We start from the raw sequence: 22,287 nt of genomic DNA, 5'->3' as shown, positions 1-22,287 counted from the left end.
ACATACAGCTATTTGCTGATGACGCAAAGATAGGTAGGGTAATCAGGAAAGTTATGAAATATATAAAGCTCACGGCAGAAAAGTAATGACTATTGTGTGGAAAGCTAAAACGGAGTATGAAAAGAAATCAGTTATACAAGCTAAAGGCAATTCAAAAAGAATTTTATCGTTATGCTGCACGTGAAAGAAAGAATGAATGTAGAAGAATAACTTTATTGAATGCAGATGGTACTCTAGTATCGAAAGCTAGTGAGATTGTTCAGTTAATGAGTGCTCACATTGCTACGATATATCAATCAGGTGTATGTAACATGGTGCACACTGCAACTGCTACATTGGTTGAAGAGTTAGAGATTCGTGCAAATGCAGTCGAAGAGCTTGTTGCATAACCTGGATAAGAATTTGTCTATAGGGACAGATGGAATATTAACTCGTTTGCTAAAGAAACGTTCAGCTGAATTGGGGCTATGCCTTTCACATGTTTGCACAACTTGAATCTCAGCTCAGGAATGATACCACAGGAATGCATGATAGTTCCATTGTACTAGGGTGGTTCAATAACTGATGTGTCTAACTACTGACATATCAGTATCTCTGGTATGGTGGTGAAGATTTTAAAGAAGTTGGTAAGAACTCGCATACAGAAATGAGTAGACAAACATACTATACTCTGCAAGGAACAGCAGGGGTTTACTAAAAGAAGGTCATGTTTTGCAATTTGCTCATATTTTATAATGTTATGGCCCAGTTGATAAAGAGAATGGATACACTATGATGTTGTATTTTTGTAAGGTATTTGATAGGTACCACACAAAAGGCATATTGCATAGACTGGAGAATATGGGATTGGAATATAAACTCTCGACTTGGATCAGGGGATGGTTGACAGACAGATATCAAAAATTGGTATACTGCAAATCTGCCAGATTTAAGGTGGCCAGTGGTGTACCTCAGAGTTCAGTCCTTGGGTCATTATTGTTCAATCTCTACATTAATGACATCATTTGAAGCGAACTTTGACATTTAAGGATAATGAAGTCATTTTGCATATAAGGCTTTGATAAGACCACACTTGGATTATTGTGCACAGATTTGGTCTCCCGGGTTCTAAGGGGATAAAGAAGCTGTGGAAAGGGTGCAAAGAAGAGTTACAAAGATTATATCTGGATTATGGGATTTAGATTATGAGGATAGATTGTGAGTATGTGGATTGCAGACTGTTTAACAGGAGAAAGAGGGGTGATATGATAGGGGTCTATAAACTTTTGAATGGGTGTTACAGGATATCAACTGATGAAATTTTTCATTATATGGAAGATGGAGAGAGAATACTGGGGCATCACTGAAAGTTAAATTTATTTGCAGTCAAGAAAGAGGTAAGAGCTAAGTTTTTCTCCCAGAGAGCAATGAGTGATTGAGTGGAATAATTTGCCCTTAGGGGTAGGGAGTGCATCTAGTGTGAATGAATTTAAGGGAAGATATGATAGCTGGTTGGGTGATTTATAGCTTCCTTCAATGAGTCCTTGACTACCTGGAGGTCTCAGATAATAATAACAATGTGGCCGATGTGCAGTACTTGCAGAATGATTAGAATACGCCAGAATTGTGGGCAATGAAAAATAGATGTCAGTTCAAAGTCAGTAAACATAAAGTCGTGCACTTTGACGCAATTAGATATCCATTGTCATATTATATTTGTGGGATTATGCTAGGAAAAAACTGATCAGGCTAGGAATCTTGTAGTGCTAGTAGATAGGAAGTCGAAGTTTGTGAGCCATATAACAAAGATTGCAAATACAACTCAAATGATAATTGCAATACTGAAAAAAGCTTTGACATGTGAAGATTAGGATTTCATTTTGTCTCATGACAAGGCCTTGATAAGACCTCCCTTATATGACTTCATACTGATGAAGAAAGACAGACTAAGAATTTGTAGACTGCTGACACTAGCAAACAGAAGAAAGAGTGGCACTATGATTGACACTTACAAACTTCTGAAAGGATCATACAGGAATTCAGTTGATGGAATTTTTCATTTATGGATGGTGGAGTAAGGATGAGAGGGCATCCCTCTCATTCCTGGAAGCTGAGAATGAATGATTCCAAGAATGGGATGAGATCCAGATTTTTCTCTCATTATGTGATTGGAATGAATTGTTGTTAGATGTTGTGTGCAAGCAGTGTGAATGAAGTATGACAGCTGATGCAATGTGACCTCCCTCAATAAGTCCCTGACTATCTCCAGGTAGTCAGGGAAGTAGTCTCTTTTAATTAATTATTCATAATAATTAAATATAATACAGATTTTACTTCTGTAATTTTTAGTAGTATACCATTTTTGCCCTAGTATCAAGGGCTTCTTCATACTGGAGGAAATGACTCAAACAAGAAATAGCAATAATAGACAAAATCCAAGAAAGAAGACTGTGATGGTTTGGCCATGTGACCAGAATGGACACAGAATGATTACCAATTAAAGCCCTTTATATGGAATGGTGGAAGGTAAACGATCCAAAGGGAGGCCCAGAATTAGATGGATAGAAAAATAAACGAGGAACTGAAAACCAAATCACAAGTGGCACTAAACTAGACAGAATTGTTCGGACTCCCCAGGGACAGACAGAAGCGGAAAAAGTTCATTCGGCTTCATCATCACCCACATAGATGATGGAAGAGAGAAGAAGAAAAGAAGTAGTAATTGTATTTTGCATTTTTTTGACCACTTGGTTTAATTACACCGATGTGCTATTAGTTTTCAGTGCACAACATCCATTATTTACTTTCAGTAAATCTTATTTTTATTTATTGTGTTTATATGTAGGGTGCTTAAGGGTCAAAGCTGTATAACTGAGAGGAGACCTCCACATAGCCTTTAAAGGAATGTGTCTTCTGACCTAATGTCCACTCCTCATCTTCTTGTGATGCACCCTGTTAGGTATCTAACAGAGTGCATCACAGAACCTGGATACTGAACGAATGAGGATGGGCTGGCAATTTTAGATTCAGCTGACCAAATTGTATTCTTATTGGCTTAAACTACAATATAAAATGATGGTACAACATGACAGAATTTCATGTCGGCTGGGACATCTCCCAGTTAAACAAGGTTCCCGTTGTTTTTGCCAGGGAACCAGGGCAAACAGCGAAAAGTCAGCTACTGGACCAAATCCTAAAACACACCACAAGTCAATTTTACCAGAGATCAAGATTTGTACTATCAACATAAGAAGCCTGAATGAAAACAAATGGCGCTAGCTGAGGAATTGGATAAGTAGCAGATCGACTTAATAAGGGTGACTGAAACAAAAAAGACAAAAGGTGAGATCATTCTACGCAATAAATACAAAATATTATCTTGAGGCAATTACAATCAAGGAAAAGGAGGAGCCACAGTATTCAACACTAAATACGAGGCTAATCTTCTTGAATGGCAGTCAGTCTCAAGTAGAGTGATGTGGGCAAATATGAGAATCGGGAACTGGACAATGAGACTTATTTGTGCCTATGGTCCCACAGAAGGTTCTACGAAGGTAGAAGTGGAGGAATTTTTTGAGGCCTTAGAGAAAGCAACTGACACAATGAAAAAGGAAAAGTTGATCCTTGTTGGGGATCTAAATAGCAGAGTAGGAAATGATTGTCAGACATACAAAAATATTTTGGGAAAATTTAGAAAAGAGAGCAAAGCTAATAATAATAATGGCAAATGTCTGTTGGATTTCTGCTCAGGACATGGACTGGTTATTACCAACATAAAAATATGCACAAATTCACATTGAGAGAAGAGGCAAGGAATAAGAAAAGCCTCATTGACTATGTTATTGTTGATAGTGATGTTTTCTCCCTGGTACAGGACACTAGATTGTACAGAGAATTTCATATTTCATGAAGACATTTTCAGGTGCAAACTTTGTTTGCTCACACTTGGATAAAGGATTAAACTAAATTTATTATAGTCTAACCAAGTGGAAAATTAACTTTCAATATCTTTCTCTAAATCCAGAGTAATTTAATAAAAAGGTGGCACACCTTTTGGCAACTCCTATAGGTAAAGATGACCTCGCCATTGCTTCTGCCTAGTATCTCCACTTCGGGGCCTGGCTTCCACTGAAGAGACCTCAATGAAGGTCAAAACTAGTCTGGGTAGCGGCCCTTCCCTTAATGCATAACATTATACATATCTGCAAACAGATGTGTTTTACATTATGGGAGATACTGAGATGGGAGTGATGTTAGCTTGGTCCACCTTTGCTATGAGTTGCCCGGTGTTGTACTACCTTACCCCAGTCCTGAAGATATTTTCAGGTGCGAACTTTGTTTGCTCACACTTGGATAAAGGATTAAACTAAATTTATTATATGGATCACATTATGAAGGAAAGTGGTATTAAACATGATATAAAAATTGGAGATGTTAATGTCAGCTCTTTGCCTTATGCAGATGATGTTATACTTCTAAATAAATCCACTTCAAGTCTGCAAGATTCTCTTACTAAATTGACTAACTGTTGTAATTGATATGGTTTGAAGGTCAGCAATAATAAGACAAAGACCATGAAAATAGGCAGAAGCATTGAAAATATCAACTGCACTGTGAATAGAGAACCTATAGGACAAGTAAAACATTTCAGCCAATTACGCACGATTTTTAGTGAAGATGGTAAATTAAATATGGAAATAAACAACAGAATCAACAAAGCTGGTATGGTAGGAAGTCAACTGAATTAATTTATATGGAATAAGAGAGAAATTAGTCAAAACACTAAATTAGCTATATACATGACAGTGTTCAAACCAATTTTAACTTATGGATCTGAGAGCTGGGTTAGAAGTAAAACACTTGATCAAGACTAGGCAGATATGTGTCCTGAGAAAGATTATGGGCGTGAACAGATGGCATCAATGGCAATATCATATTAAAAATGAGGATATTAGGAAAGAACTTGAAATTGTTAGCATCCAGGAATGTATTAGCAGAGCTAATCTCAGGTGTTTGGTCACTTAATTAGAATGGGAGAGGAAAGATTAGCAAAACAAGTGGAAAAAGACCCAGAAACCAAGATATAGGTGGATTGATATGGTAAAAAGCATCTTAAAAGAGAGAAATATAAAATCTGACAATGTTAGAGTCTTGACAGGTAACAGATTGATTTGGAGGAAAATTGTAGATAGGAAGTTAGTTATGATATAAATTTTTCATGTACTATCATATCCTGTACACCCTTTGAGGGTACATATCAGGAATTTGATGATGGTATTTATATGTTCTTATCCTTCAACCTCTGGATATTTTGGAACTCACCTCCATTGAAAACTGATTTTGCAACCAAAAGCAGGAAACTTAGCTAATATCCAGATGACAAGCTTGCTTTCTGTTCCACTTCTGTGTTACTTTTATTTCACCCCCATATTCTATATTGCACTCAAATGAATCTTTTCCACTGTTACCCACAAAATTAAAAAAAAAAAAAAAAAAAGTCTTCTAGCAGCTTACTTTCCCATATCAATAACTTTGTCTAGTTTTCTGCAAATCCAATCACAGTTTTAAGGATGATACTACCCTACACTGCACTTCTCTTTCTCATATGACAAAATGCACAACTTAAATCACCAAAACCTTTAGATCTATTTTTATAATCCTAAATTTCAATCTTTAAACCATTCTTCAGTGAGGTTTGATAATCCTCTTAATTTCAGTGTTAGCAAAACACAACCCTTTTCTTCTCATCATTTATATAGCATTCAAATCATCTGGACATGAGATTTTTCTTTCTGGAATCTTTTCATCAGTGTTTCTTGATATAAGCATATTAGAACCACCATTGTCCCTTCAGCATTGAAGAAATTAGTTTTTCTTCTTTGCTTCATGTGTTAATTTACCTCTAAACAACAGTTAAATATGTATAAATTACTAATTATCTATTAGAAGCTACTTATCTCACATTTGAGATTACATCCCTAAGCAGTTATTGATTACTGAGCTCTCACAAATTTATTATCCTATCTTTCACAAGGATATTCTGTTAATTACTGCCTGTATTTTCAATGGATATTTCCATGGTCATTCAAAGATCAGTAAGGTATTATTAAATTACCTCAGCCCCTTTAAATTTGTTAAACACAAGTATGATGGCTACACATACATACTCATTGTTCATGTCCAGACACCCAGTAGAACTTTTTCTTTCTCTTTGTTCATTTCCTCTGATCTTTAAAATCTGATGTTTTAACAATTTTTCTTTCTCCACATATCAGGAAGGTGGCAAATTGTTCTGAAGGTTATTCAAAAGCTTAGAAATAGATGAAAGAGTGCTATCAAAAGAATCAAAGATAATAAAGGCGACATCAAAACTGAAGATAAGGATATCCTAGGTGTCTAGAGTAATTATTTGAAAGACTTAAACAAAACAACCAGTGACAGAACAGTAATAGAAAATTTTCAAGAGGAATGCAAACAGTTGTACATATCAATACCTCAACTAGAAAAAGTCATAAAAAACTTGAAATGAAAGTCAACTGGATCAGATGATACTTGACTGGAAAAGATTAAATATGGAGGAAAAGTTTTGTAGTGGCTCCACTGCATAATTCAGAGAATCTAGTCAAAAGGTTAATTTCCAGATGATTGGAGTAGAGCTCTCATTGCTCCCATATAATAGCTATAAAAAAGAGAATAAAGTTGAATGTGAGAATTACAGAGGTATTTATTAAGTGTTCCAGGTAAGATTTATGTGGGCATAATTGAAATGAGTGTGAGAAAAATTCAGGAAGAGAGAGTGGGAGAACAATCTGAATTCAGGCCAAATGGCCTGATTCCAGCCAGTTCTCCAGATTCTCCCAGCTTTTCTCCAGGATTCTCCCAGTTGTCAAGATCATAATAACTAATAATTAAGGAATTGACAGCGTACACTAGAAATATAAATTAAATAAACTTTAATATATACTTTCCGATATTTCGGCAAACGTCACGTTGCCATCTTCTTGGGAACTTAATACAAAGACAACCTTAGAGCTAATCCAAGCTAAATTTCCTCCCGATATCTCAGCCCTATTTCAGTTTACAATGAACTCAGGCTATTTTGTTTGGCAGGAAAAATTCTATAAACAGATAGAGGTGACAGCCATGGGTTCACCACTTTCCCCACCCTTGGCCAACTTCTTTATGGAGACTTTTGAAGAGAAAGCCGTAAACTCAGCCCCACAAAAACCTACCATATGGCTTCGCTATGTTGATGATGTGTTCGCTATTTGGCCACATGGCCCGGATTCACTCCTCTCCTTCCTAACACATTTAAACAACCAACACCGTAGAATCAAGTTCACCCTGGAAAAAGAGGAAAACAATAACCTCCCCTTCCTAGACACACTAGATGGTTCCGCCAACCTGATGGAACCTTGGTTTTCTCAGTTTATAGAAAACCCACCCATACAGGCAGATACATTCACCAACAATCCCATCACCCCCTCCCTCCCTCACAACAATATGGAGTTATTAAGACACTATTCAACAGGGCAAAAATAATCTGTTCAAAGCCCTAACCACTGAACTAAATCACATCCGTGACACTTTCTCAGCCAATGGCTACCCCCCCCCCAAAAAAAGAAAGAATCCAAAAAATACTTAAACCAGTTATCCCCCCCCCCCCTTCATAAAAAAGATTACTCTAAATCCATCACCATTCCTTACGTCTGAGGCACCTCGGAAAAAATCAACAAAATCTTAAAAAAACATGACTCGACCACTTGCTACAGACCACACAAAAAATTGGCATCCCTTATCCGCTCCACTAAAGACCAACCACTTCCCCTAGACCTACCTGCTGTATACCAGGTCCCTTGCAGCTGTAAATTGTCCTACTTTGACCAAACAGGCAGGACAGCAAATATCAGAATCTCAGAACACAAGGATTACATCCGATTTCACCAGTACAGCCACTCTGGGCTTGCAGACCATGCTCTGGATACTCACCACAGAATAAGATGGAAGAAAGCCACAGTAATACACCACAGCAAGTTCAAATATGAAAGACTATTCATGGAATCAGCCTCAGCCCTTAGGAACATGCCAAACCTCAACAAATTTGGATGCATGAGACTGCCCCAAATTTGGGAAACATTTATCAGAACTTCAGCCCAAAGGCCAAGAACTACCAATATAGCCCGCCAGGGGGCACCATCAGGACTTTAGGAAAACGTTAGCTTCCTAGCTTCGGTTCTCATTTGCTGTTATGTAGTACTTGTGTGCACGTGTCTTTGTATTAAGTTCCCAAGAGGATGGCAATGTGACGTTTGCCAAAATATCAGAAAGTATATATTAAAGTTTATTTAATTAATATTTCTAGTGTACGCTGTCAATTCCTTAATTATTAGTTATCATGTTTAACCAGCGTATAAGCCTCTCTACAAGAATTGTCAAGATCAGATTTTCACTTTAAGACAAATATTTGAGAAATCGTGGGAATATGACAAGGATCTGTACTTAAGTTTTGTTAGATCTGGAAAAGACATATGACAAAGAGGAAAGCTTTTCAAAACACTACAATTATATGGAGTAAATGGAGCATTATACAGATTTATACAAAGTCTATATTTAAGTTATTAGTCAGCATTTAGAATTGAAGGAAATGTGGGAAGACTAATGTAAAACTTGGAGATGTTTCATGGAGGGAGGAATTGGAAGGCCAGGATATCATTAGTTCTTGGGAAATTGTAAAGGAATATTTGTTAGCAGCAATAGTAAGCTGTATTCCACAAGTCAAGAAGAGGACACAGTTTGGTGTAAAGTGGATGACAAACAATATTAAACAGGAACTGCATGTGAAAAAGAGGCTATGGAAGAGATATAAGGAGACAGGTGAAGAGCAGATGCATGAAGAATATAAGACACAGGCCAGGAAGGTGAAACTGGAATATGAGAAAAGATTGGCCCTAAGATCCAAAGAAAATCCTAGAGAATTTTTTAGCTATGTGGCCAGTAGGAGGAGAAATGATTGTGGAAGAATGACATTGTGGGATAAAAATGGGAATAGAGTAACTGATGAAGAGGACATAGTGGAATTGTTCAATGAACACTTTATTGGAGTATTTCATCCTGGAGGAGTAAATTTTAATACTAAAGGGATAGGGCAATTTTGAATTTTAGAGGTGCAGAAGGAGAATTTGTTCCAAATACTGAGTACTCTGGATGTGAGTGAAGCTGTGGAACTGGATGGTATTTCACCACGAGTTTTGTGAGAACGTGCTAAAGAACTGACAGCTCCTTTGACCTGGCTTTTCAATGAAAGTCTGGCTACGGGAAAGGTACCCAGGTAATGGAAGGAAGGTAAGATAGTGCCATTGCACAGGGGTGGTAGCAGACACTATCTTACCTTCCTTTCATTCCCTGGGCACCTTTCCCGTAGCCAGACTTTCATTGAAAAGCCAGGTCAAAGCAGCTGTCAGTTCTTTAGCACATTCTCACAAAACTCGTGGTGAAATACCAACTACTGATGACACACAAACTGGCCTATAATTAGACACTTAAGATCTTGGAGAAATTAGTGAGGGACCATACAAAGCATTGGGCAGATGAGGGTAACGTTATCTGTGAGAGTCGACATGGATTTGTTAAGGGGATGCTCTTGTTTTAGTAATATGCTAGCCTTTTATAATAAAGTTACAAGAGCAGTAGATGATCGAAAGGCATATACTGCCATTTTCTTGGATTTAGTGAAGGCATTCGACAGGGTGCCAAATAATACGCTGATATTTAAGTTGCAACACATGGGTTTGGATGTCAGGTTGGTCAACTGGATTCAGGATTGGCTGTCAGATAGGTATCAGAGAGTTGTGTATGGTGGGGCAGTTTCAAGGGGGAAGAAGGTTACAAGTGGAGTCCTACAGGGCTCAGTACTAGGACCTATATTGTTTAACCTCTATATCAATGACATTGTCAGTGGATTGAAGGGGGATATTCAGTTGTTTGCAGATGATGTTAAGCTGGGAAGGGTTATTAGTAATAGTGCAGATGTGGTAGCCCTGCAAGAGGATTTGAATAAGCTAGACAGATGAGTAAATGAATGGGGGGTGTCGGTTTAATGCAGCAAAATGTAAGGTCTTGAGGTTTGGGACACATCGATGGGACACTTCATACTCTATTGGAGGAAGTAGGGGAGACGAGATCTGGGGTTGATGATTGATAGAAACTTGAAATTCAGGGGACATATTGTGAAGGTAGCGAAGGTAACACAGAGGATTGCTACAATACTGAGAAGGACACAGACCTGCAGAGATAAAAGCGTTATCATTCCGTTGTATAAGACCCTGATCAGACCACACTTACACTGTTGTTCTCAGATTTGGTCCCCAGGATTTGAAGGGGATAAATTAACTGTGGAAATGGTACAGAGGTGGATAACAAAGATGGTTTGAGGATTGTGCAATGTTAGTTATGAGGATTGACTGAGGGAATGTGGATTGCAGGGTTTGGTAGATATCTCAGTCATATCACCTCTCCTTCCAAAGGAAGGAGAGGTGATATGACTGAGATATGATACTGAGATATAGTGGTATGATTGAGATATCATACCACTCCTGCAATCAGTCTTGATAGACTTTGTGTTTCCTAGGAAGGACTCCCTTTTGACTCCATGGAGGCTTGAATAATAATAATAAATGAGGTGTAAGACAAGGATGCACATTATCTCCACTTTTATTCATCATCTATATGTATTACATTATGAAAGAAAGCAGCATTATTCTAAACCCTAATATTAGAATCAATATATCAAACTTTGCTCTTTGCTTTATGCATCATAAATACATCCAGTCCAAGTCTCCAGGATTCTCTAACTAAATTGAATAACAAATTTGGCATGAAAATCAGCAATAAAAAATACTAAACATATGAAAATAGGCATAGACATAGAAAACTTAAGTTTCCTCAGTGAAGAATCTATGGAACAAGTAAAATAGTTCAGCTATTTAAGCACAGTTTTTAGTGAAATTGTTAATTAAATTTGGAAACAGACAACAGAGTGAGCAAAGCTGATTTGGTTTCAAGCCAGTCAAATAAATTTATATGGAATCAGAGGAATTAACACTAAACTGGTAGTATACAAGACAGTGTTCAAACCAGTTTTAATTTATTAACCTGAGAGTTAATGCTGGCATTAAAATACTGGCAATAAAAGTTGATAACCTTTGTACTATACATACTATCTTTTTAAGTTAGTTTAAAAATTCACAGTTATCTGTGTATTTTTATTAGTTACTGCCAATTTATTTTCTGATATATGCAAACAGAATCTTAGACATTATGATACATTAGAAAATAAGAGTATTTCTGCTTCATCTTGTGAAACTTTATTTGTATAGGGCCATAAATAACTATGCAGAACGGTCAGCAAATGGTGAAGGGAATTTCCAAACGATAGCTTTCTTTCAATCTTTAGGAAACTTTGCCTATATTTTTCTTTGCTCATTCCTAATTGGATCAGTTACTGGATGCCTTACAGCAATGATATCCTTTTTTTTTTTTTTTATATATTGGGAATATTATTTAGAAAATGTTTATGCACTAATGTAAATTTCTTAAAATAATAATTTTTTAATGTATATAGTATGTGATTATAGAACATATTTTTGAACAGACTTGGAGTATATTTCAGTATATTAAAAGATGTATTCATTGGTTGTTCATTCAAAGTTTTTTATAGAAATTAAAGTTTATAGTTATCCAAATAAACTTCATGATAGTAACTGGGCTGATTCAAGCATAACGTTGGAAAATATTCTATTAGACAGAGTTGGAAATGAAGCATATATCTCCTTATAAGTAGGAAGCTGTTTATAGAACTACTAATTTCACCTTAGTAAGCCTGTTCAGATGAAAGTACAAATCTTAAGTAGTTTGCATTTGTGAATGCTTGGAAGGAAACTGCATGAATTAATTCATAAGTAATATAATACTATGCCTTCTTTTATGGACACAATTCAAAGTGTATTTAGCTGATAAAATGAAAAGGAATTATAACTTATGCCTTTTCATTTTATCAGCTAAATGCACTTCTTAATGCATTTGAAAAGATGTTCTTGTTCATTACTTTACAGTGTTATATTTTAATTTTCCTTTACACTGTAGCTGAATCGAAACAGAAAATTTGGTCTTTTTTTTTTTAATTATTATTTTCTTTTCTTTTAACGTGAATCTTGTCTAAAAATGCTATAAATATGTTGTATGTTGGTACATGGGCCAAGGCTTAGATAATCTGGAAACCCTAAAGAGCAAACATGGAACTTTTTTTTTTCATGCGACTTCAGATCTTGAAGTATGTATGGTTGTTGGTTTTGCATCAGATGATGAAATTCATTTGCCTCCTTAAATATATTATTATTATTATTATTATTTGTGACACCTTGCCACAAATTGTTGATCAGGAGCAATCTCCCTCAAAGTCGCAGAAGGACACTTACTGCAACTCTCCGTCTCCACCACTACACCAACCTCCACTATCAATCATCTACATCAACTCCATCTACTGCCCACCAGCACCACAACTAGTATTTTTTGTCTGTAAATTGCATGTGTTCTAAAGGGCTGATTTGTCTATATGCAGGATGAAAATCGGAGAAAAAACCCTGCTACCTCTGTATAAGATTGCTAACTCACCTTCAATTGAAAAAGTCCATATAAAGATTCCTCCTGTCATCACAAGAATCAAACTTAGGCATTTCCTGATCTAAGAGTACAATGTGTCATTGTTCTTCCAATTGTGCTATGGAGGTGTTTATCAGTTAAGTAATTATTAAAAATTAGATACACAAAACCAGCCAGAACATATCAGATTTCATTTCTGATATTCAAAAAAATATGCATACAATTAACAGACATCATTAACTTCTCTTATAGCTTTAGTTGCTTTGAATAATCTTAACAAATCCTCAAGCTTTCTTTCAAAACCACATGTTGCATGCAATAGAATTCTGTGTGCATATGGCTTCCAGTGCATGATTGAAAGCTAGATAAAACAGGGAATGAGATTTGAAGATATGCGGAAGAGAAGCTAGTACGTTGATGTACATTGGAAAGCATAACCAGTGTAGTTGTGCTTTACTGATAGATAATGCCAGTGAGTCATTTTGTCATGGTTGGTTGTTTTTCTAGAATGGGATACTGGTCTTCTCCATGTTCTATCAGACAGATGCAAAACTGACTTATTAAATCTCTTTAATTAATATATAGCATTAAAGGCCAGTGATGAGAATGAAAGGCAAGAAATAACATATTTTAGAGATGTACTCCTAAAAATTGGCTATAATCTGAAAATCATTGATAATATCTTAAATAGAAAAATACATTTTCCAGTGAATATACAGTAGTAAGATAGCTACAAAGGTGTCATTTCTTTGCTCTATATTAAAAATATTACAGATAAGATAACAAAAATACTTCAGCAGTACAACTTAAAAGTTGTCTTCATGCAATTACTAAGTGTCCATGATGTTAAGATTGCCAAAACAACCTCACTCTCCTCTTAGGAGTATACACACCTTTCTAAACAACTTCACTCTCCTCTCAGGAGTGTACACACCTTTCTATGAATGTCTTCTGTTATGGTGGACAGATTTGTTGATCAGGAGAAATCTCCCTCAAAGTTCTTATCAAAGACTAAGAGAAAAAAGCGAGCACATAAATCAGGACTGGCATTTCACACCACCAAACTAAATATTTTTGGCAACTCACCGGAATGCCATACACTGAATTCAATTAAAAGAAGCTGCCGAAATGCAAAGTTGTCCAACCTGATGTAACAGAAATCATTGTCTCATTTTGAACTAGCTTTGGTTGGCATATATCAGACTTACATGTCAATAAATTTGGCTATAACAGATGTTACACAGTAAGTCACAATAATGAGCAGTGCATCTGCCATCTCGATGCTGTGTCAACATCTGTGCATTTGTTGTGTGACAGATATTAATTTAGAAATCCTTCTGTTAATATCTACTTTCTAATTTTGTAATTTAATCTAAGGATATGCATGACAGGATGTACAAAACTAATTATTAAACAGTTCTCTTTCTGATTATGTGATACACGAGTCTTTCCTGATAAATAGCAATTGTTCTTTTTTCCCCTGTTGCTTCTGTATTTTTTTTTTTAATTTTAATTTTATATTTTTAACCTCTTCTCAGTATGCTTGCATAAATCTTGCCTGAAAACGCTGAATAGGAAGTCTACTCCATATGACCTTCTAATCAGGCCTTCGGAGTTATGTGGTCCTCTGATACGTATTTTCTACACCCTCCATAAATTGAAAAATCCCATCAATTGAAATTTTGTATGACCCTTTCAGCAGTTTGTAAGTCTCAATCATATTGAATATCCTTATCCTCAGTTTTATCTCTATCGTGTCTGATTCCTCGTGAAGTACTCTTTCTCTCCATTTATATGCTTTTTTTCAGTAGCCTCGAGAACATTTTGCTAGTCTCAATTAACGTCATTCATGATATTTTGACGTTAAAGATGCCAAGAAATTTTATACCTGGTTTTTATCCTTTTCCCAAGGAAGCAAAACAATGTTTTGCGCATGATATATTCACATTTGAGCTACTTGTATATAGAGGCTAATGACTTCATATCACTTGCATTTTGTCTTCCTTAGTGAAATGGTCACAATTGTTATTAATCAGTATCGTATAATAAACCCAAGGTAAAAAACTTTTGACTTTCTACATTCATGATATTTATCTCTTCTATTCTTCTTCCTAAAGTCTTACCATGACTTTTCTTTAGCTATGCTTACACACCTATTGCTGTTCTTACATTTTTCCTCTCACTTCTGAGCACCTGTACTGTGGTTTAACTTCACAAGAACTCTCATGATTTTTTTTTCTTTCCAAGATCACCTTTTAAATCTTGAGTTTATCAAAGTCTATTTTTTTATTATTTTTAAATTCAATTCATATGCCTTCTTGGTGGAATTAATGGATGCTTTCTTCATATTTTGTCATTTGGTCTCTGTGTTTTGGTTGTGGTTTTTCATTCTTTTTCTTTCAAATCTTTCACTTTTTCTCCAGTGATATTTGCATATTTGAGTTTACATCTGAAAGCTGCTGACATTTGATTCTTTTTAAATCTTTCTTAAATAGAATTGATCCCTCACCATAGCAAACTTGTAGGTATCTCAGGAATAGTTTGTTATAGTGGATGGTTTATTATTTCTTTTTAGCACAGCATTGTATACCTAAGAAGGGTTTGATTGAGACTTGTAAGAAATTTATTATAATCATTGAGTTTATTGTAGCATTATTTGCTGTAGTGAGAGCACTATATATTTTTCTTTAATACAATTCATTTTTATTCTGCTCAACTAAATGTGATTACCTGTTTCAAATCCTTTGTATGCCCTGTACCTGAGCCAGCCTGAAGATATTAAGTATATATGTCAGTTTATGCATATCTTTATTTTGCAGTATGGTGTTTGTAATGGTCAGTCCATATCCTGAACAGAAATCTAGTGTTTGCCATTGATCTTTGCCCTTTTTGAATTTTTCAAAAACATTTCCATGCATTGAGGAATCATTTCCTGTTTTTCTGTTTGTTTTCAATCAGAATTTTTTTTTTTTTCTTTGTCATCTGATCTCTTATGACCTGGCTCTTTTCATCAAGGCTTGCTGTTGGTGCATATTTTTACCTCCATTGTGATAAATAAGTGTGTCCTTCAACATAATGCTGGTGAGAAAAGAAAAAAAAAGTCTGGGCCTGACCAGTAGTTTAGTTCCCGAAGTTATATCTAGTTTTTACTTAGATAGCTGTGTGATTGCAAATCCACAGGATTGGTTTAAAAAAATTGCAATCTATATATATTGCTCTAGAAATTCATAAGGCAGTATCTGACAGGTGTCAGATACTGGTATCAGAGACCTGTCTAAAATCTGGAAGGATGGATCTATCTCCATGGGAACAAAGTTGAGGATTTTGGATGCAGTTGTTTAGCCAACAGTCTTATGGTTGTTAGACTTGGAATCTAAAGAAGTCAGATAAGAAACGGATATCTGCTTTTGAGATGTGGTGTTACAGAAGGCTGTTGACGATATCATATACTGAAAGGTGTACAAATGAATGGATATTAGAAAAAATCAGTAGAACTTTAAGGCTCCTTAAGGATATTGACAGAAGAAAGTCAAAATATTTTGGACACATAGAAAGGATGGAAGGGGGACTTCTCAGAACAGTAATAGAAGGTGAAGTTCCTGGAAAAAGAGGAGGAGGTAGACCATTAATGAGATGTATGGATGGCATGTGTGGAGTGACTGATCTTCAGAGAGTTGAGGCTGCCAGAAAAGTAAACAACAGGACTACATGGCAAAGCCTGGTGTGGCACATCACCGAGCATCGGAGTGACCATACGGCATCTGTAGATGCCCAGTGAAGATTGTGTGTGTGTGTATCTGACACAAGCAGTGTATCACTGCATTCTAAGTGTTAGGCTAGTAAATAGAGTAGGGGTGAAATGGATGAACAGTGATATCAAGCAAGCTGTGTTGGAAAAGAAAAGGTTATAGAGTAGGTACAAAACAGTTGGTGGCAATCAGCTTCGTGAGGAGTATAAACTGCACTCTAGTAAGGTTACTAGCATGGTAAAGAAAGAAAAAGTGCGGTGTGAGAGGGAATAGGCTGATCTGGTAAAGATTAATTCAGAGGAATTCTTCTACTATATGGCAAGCAAGAGGAAAAAAATTGTGGCAGGTCAAATTGACACTAGTGGATAGTTATGGCAACAGAGTGACCATTTCAGAGGATAGTGAAATTATTGAATGGACACTTTATCAGTGTATTTCATACCTGTGTAAATAATGCCATGCAACGTATAGAAGGGAGATAGTATTGGGAGGATTAGAAATGAAAGAGCCAGAGGTGTATCAGGTGTTAATAATAATCGTATGATATACCCGGCCATGAGTCCCCTTTACGGGGAGGTACGACATCATCTCATCCCCCCCCCCCATTTTATCCAGGAACCGGCATAGCTGACAAATCAGACCTATGGCTGGGTCAGTATTCCTGACTGTAATCCGTGTGTGTTCACTGGACCGGTTTGCCTGCTTGTGGGATGAAAAACCCCAGATAAACTGGTGGAAAAAACCCTGCTGTCCATGCCCAAGACCGGCTAACTTGACTATAGCTGAGGAAGATCCTTAAGCTTCTTGTGTCGTCGACGGGAATCAAACCTATGACACTCCTTCCCCAGGCATATGGTTGCGAAGCACATAGTTACTAGGCTAACCGCACGGACGTATCAGGTGTTGATTGGGTTAGATGTTAATATGGCTGTTGGTGATGGATGGCATATCACCACATTTTTAAGAAATGTGCACAACAGTTAGTTATGCCCTTGACCTAGTTATTTAATGAAAATAACTAGGTCAAGGGCAGTAATGAAAGTATTCCAGTTGGTAAAGTTCCCAAGGAGTGGGGAAAAGGTAAAATAAAACCACTCCACGAGCATGGTTCTAGGACAGAAGTTTCCAATTATAGATCAATCTGTATATCTGCAGTTGTAGTCAAAGTGTTGAAGAGATTAGATAGGAATAGAATACAAGACTGGGTTGATGGACAATTCTTTATGATGATCAAGCATGATTTGTAAAGGGGAGGTCTTGTTGGAGCAATTTACTTGCCTTTTATAATAAGATAATGAGCATGTTAAATAAATGAGAATCATATGCAGTGATATTCTTGGACTTTGTGAAATCATTTGATATTATCATGTGATAAGTTCATGTACAAACTACATAGGATGGGAATAGATATTAGTTAGATGGATTGGTTCTCCGAACAATAACAGCAAGTTATGTATGATGGAGCAGTGTCTCAAAGAAAAGGAGGATAACCAGTGTCATGCTCCAGAGTTCTGTTCTTGGGTCCCATGTTGTTTAACTTGTTTGTACAGGAAATCCTTGCTTAATGTGATTAACTAATCCATCATTTAATGCATGCTAAGTGAAATCATATTAAGCGAATACAATAAACAGTAGGAATAATTATAATTCATCCATCAGTTCCCATTAACACCTTATAATTGTAGTATTTGGAATAGCTTCTCTCTTGGCACCTTGTCATATGCCTTTTCCAGATCTACAAAACTTAAATACAGATCTTTGTTATATTCCCATGATTTCTCAACTGTCTGTCGTAAAGTGAAAATCTGATCCTGATACCCTTTATTTGGTCTGAAACCAGCTTGTTCTTGAAATTTCTCTTCCACAATCATTCTCAACCGTTTCTCAAGTATACTTGCATATATATTCCCATGAACACTCAGTAATGAAATGCCTCTGTAATTCTCACATTCAGTTTTATTTCCCTTTTTATATATCAGTACTATGAGTGCTCTACTCCAATGTAATCGTCCCTCTGTCCAGGGCTTTTGAACTATGCAGTGCAGTCACTTTACGACTTTTATACCTCCATACTTGAGCATTTCTGGTCGAATATCATCTACTCCTGCTGCCTTTCCACATTTCATGCTTTTGATGGCTTTTTCTACTTCAAGTATGGATATGTATTCCTGACTGCGTGCCTGGTCCATGTATTTTACCACTGTGCTGTCATCACTGCTGGTTTCATTTAGCAGTTTTTCAAAGTAATTACTCGATACTTCAAGGATATCTTTTTCTCCTGTTTTCATGTCACCTTTATCATCTCTAATTCCTTTTACAGCACTGTTTTTCTCCATTTCTGAGCTTCTTCAGCAGCCTCCAGAATATCTTGCCACCTTCTTGATATTTATTTTCTATGTTCTTGCCAAAGTCCTCTCATGTTAGCCAGTTTTACATAGTGTTTAACTACATTACATTTGTATCTGTATTCTCTAAGATCACAAGCTGACTTATTTGCCAGGAACTTTTGATATGCTTTCTTCTTTTCCTTCACTGCCTCTTTAACTTCTTGTGTCCACCATGAAGTTCTGAGTTTTCTATCCTTGCATACAACCTCACTACATGCCTCTCTGGCTGAATCAATCAGTGTTTTCTTCAGGGCTTGCTACTGCATCTCCAAGGTTTAGTTCCTGCTCTCAAACTCTTTCATTTTTTCTTGAATAATATTTGTGTATTTTAGTAAAGAAGTCATGCTCTTCTTTTCAATAAGAAATTCAGTTTTATCCTGCCCAAGACTAAATGGTGATCACTTACAATTTCAAATCCTCTGTACACTCTGGTGTCCTGGAACGGTGGGGAGACATCATTATAAACAATAACATAGTCAATGAGACTTTTCTTATTCCTTGCCTCTTCTCTCCATGTATATTTGTGCACATTTTTATGTTGGAAAATGGTGTTAGTAATAACCAGTCCATGTCCTGAGCAGAAATCCAACAGGTATTTGCCATTATTATTGGCTTTGCTCTTTTCTCCAAATTTTCCCAAAATATTTTTGGATGTCTGACAATCATTTCCTACTCTGCTATTTAGATCACCAACAAGGACCAACATTTCCTTTTTCATTGTCAGTTGCTTTCTCTAAAGCCTCAAAAAATTCCTCCACTTCTACTTTAGTAGAACCTTCTGTGGGACCATAGGCACAAATAAGTCTCATTGTCCAGTTCCCCATTCTCATATTTGCCCACATCACTCTACTTGAGACTGCCTGCCATTCAAGAAGCCTCATATTTAGTTGAATCCTATGGCTACCCCTTCTTTTCCTTGATTGTCATTGCCTGAATATGACATTTTGTATTTATTGCTCAGAAAGAGCTCACCAGTTTTTGTCTTTTTTGTTTCAGTCATCACCCCTATTATGTCGATCTGGTACTTATCCAATTCCTCAGCTAGCTCCATTTCTTTGCCATTCAGGCTTCTTATGTTGATAGTATCGATCTTTAACTCTGGTGATGTTGAGTTGGGGTGTGTTTTAAGATTTGTTCCAGTAGCTGACTTTTCGCTGTTTGCGCTGGTTCCCTGGCGAAAACAACCGGGGGGGGGGCCTTGTTTAACAAGGCAACACCCTAGCCAGCATGAAATTTTGTCATGTTGTACCATCATTTGAAATTTTGGTTTAAGGTAATAAGAATACAATGTGGTTGGCTAAATCCTAAATTGCCAGCCCATCCTTGTTCATTCAGTATCCAGGTAGATACCTAACAAGGTGTCCCATGAGAAGGTGAGGATTCGACATTAGGTCAGAAGCCCTGGTCGGTTCTCCACATTGCCTTGAAGGCTATGTGGAGGTCTCCTCTCAGTTATATAGCTTTGACTCTTAAGCTCCCCCTTCTCTTTTCCATATCAGGGTTTGAATATAATAAAGCCTTATAGGTATCTATATTAAAGCAAAATGAAGGAAAAGTACTGCCACTGCCCACTGGCTGCTACAATGACAAGTGTTGCTCGCTGCATGCGGCAAAAAATTTTGCTTAACATAAAATTTCGCATAACATAAAAAAAACTCTAAGTGATTATTGCACATATCGAATTTGTGTTAAGCAAGGTTTTCCTGTAAATGATATATCATGTGCACTGACTCGGGATCTTCAGTTTTTTGCTGATGATGCATTGTTGGGAAGAATTATTATAAGTAGCACTGCTGAGTCATTCTTCCTTTTACTTGCCACATAGCAGAAGAACTCTTTATGATTACCCTTGATCTCCTTGGCTAAGGTTTTCTCATAATCTGATTTAGCTTTTCTTATGCTGGTAACCTTCCTGCCTTGAGCCTTGTAATGCTCATGTGTTGTACTGATTGCCTTTCTCCTTGTAAATTCTCCATAACATTTTCTTTTTTTGCAGATCAAGCCTGATACTACTACTGATCCATCTAATGCCTACCTTGATTATATTCTGATATTGCGTTCCTCAGATACCTGCTGATTTAATCCCGTGCACTGTTAACATCTTTTCACGGCAATATGTTCTGCCATGGGATTGCTGTAAGCTCTCTCTGAAACTTGTTATACTTACTTAACCTGTACCTCTTCTTAAGAGAGAAATCTACAAATTTTGCAACCTCCCAAGTCAATACCACATTATCGCTCTCATCAATTGGAGGTAACGAGGACACCTTACTTATGAATATGTACTCTGAACCTATTACCAGATCCAACACTCTCACACCACGAGTCCCTTCAATTATGTTCTGTTTCAAGTAATTATCTGTTAGAAGGTGTATTAATTCCATTTCCTTTTTGCCATGTGATATTTCCTCCTTCCAATTGATATCATCATAATTAAAATTCCCTATAATCACTAACCTTGCAATCATTTCACTAATTTGCTGATGCATGAATTCAATATCACCCCCTGGCCTATAGCAGCAACCAACTGTATATTTGGTTGCGTTGGTCACTATTTCACACCAGACCGCCTCAGATGTGCTATCATTCACATGTCTATCCTCTTGATATACTACTTTCTTTGGCTGCAACTCATCAGCTATCATCAACAGTACTCCTCTCTGAAAATACAAAATAGTATACAAAAATTGCAAATTCTCTTTAGTTTTTGTACTAGCTTTAGAACTGATATATATGTCATTAATTTCAGTAGTCCCATGTTGATTTTTATCCACTCTATTCTGCAATTTATTCTGCGAATAAGGATCAACAAATATACAATCACTGCTTAAATTTCTCCCTCTTACACTCAATCTTTTCAATTTTAGTTTCCCTGCCCAATTACTTCAACTTGTTCAGAAAACAGTAACTTCTTCAAATGCTTATGACCTTCCATGTTCAGATGTAACCCATTTCTTGCATACAACTGTCTTTTGCCTTCAGACACTCCAGACATCAACAAATTCCAGACCTTTTTTTTTTACACATTGTGCAATCATATCATTTATTATCATCTCTCGTCTACTTATAATTGTCTAAATTAGGCAGCACACACATTATCCTCCCTTTGACACTTTTCTTCTTCATGATATGTAACAATGTTCTTAAATCTTTTGCTACCCAATGAATACTACCACTCAGGTCATTTGTACCCACCATAACTATCATCTTTTCATCATCATGCCATCTCTTTATTGCTAAAGTCAATCTCTCTCTCTCTCTCTCTCTCTCTCTCTCGTTCTGCCAGACAAGCACTCCTCAGGCATACTGTTCTCCATACCCTTAATCATTGAATCGCCATTTATTATGCCACTCATAATTTCATTCAAATCCAAATAAGTGTCACTCACGGCCTCATTTTCTATGCAACTCAGCATGACTCTCCCAGTTTCATTACTTTCCCTCAACTCTTTTACTTACTCCCTCACTTTCACAACATCTCATTTCTTCTAGACCTCTTGTGCTTTCATTCTGTT

At 36.5% G+C, this 22,287-nt stretch overlaps 1 protein-coding gene across 2 annotated transcripts in view; it reads left to right on the top strand.

Annotated features, from left to right (window-relative positions):
• The window catches only part of LOC150093424 (sodium/hydrogen exchanger 7-like), a 495,244-nt gene that overhangs the window by 198,383 nt on the left and 274,574 nt on the right, over positions 1-22,287 (top strand). For both annotated transcript variants that reach the window (XM_090414003.1, XM_090414004.1), the window contains exon 7: positions 11,355-11,499. In XM_090414003.1, coding sequence (XP_090270129.1) covers positions 11,355-11,499 — 145 coding nt within the window. The remainder of the gene's footprint in view (positions 1-11,354; positions 11,500-22,287) is intronic.

Source organism: Typopeltis vanoorti, chromosome 24 (genome assembly GCF_054136105.1).
Source record: "Typopeltis vanoorti isolate ZY-2024b chromosome 24, IOZ_Tvanoo_1.0, whole genome shotgun sequence".
Taxonomy (NCBI): Eukaryota; Metazoa; Arthropoda; class Arachnida; order Uropygi; family Thelyphonidae; genus Typopeltis; species Typopeltis vanoorti.
The sequence above is the reverse complement of the archived record's forward strand: the minus strand, read 5'-3'. Positions and strand labels throughout refer to the sequence as shown.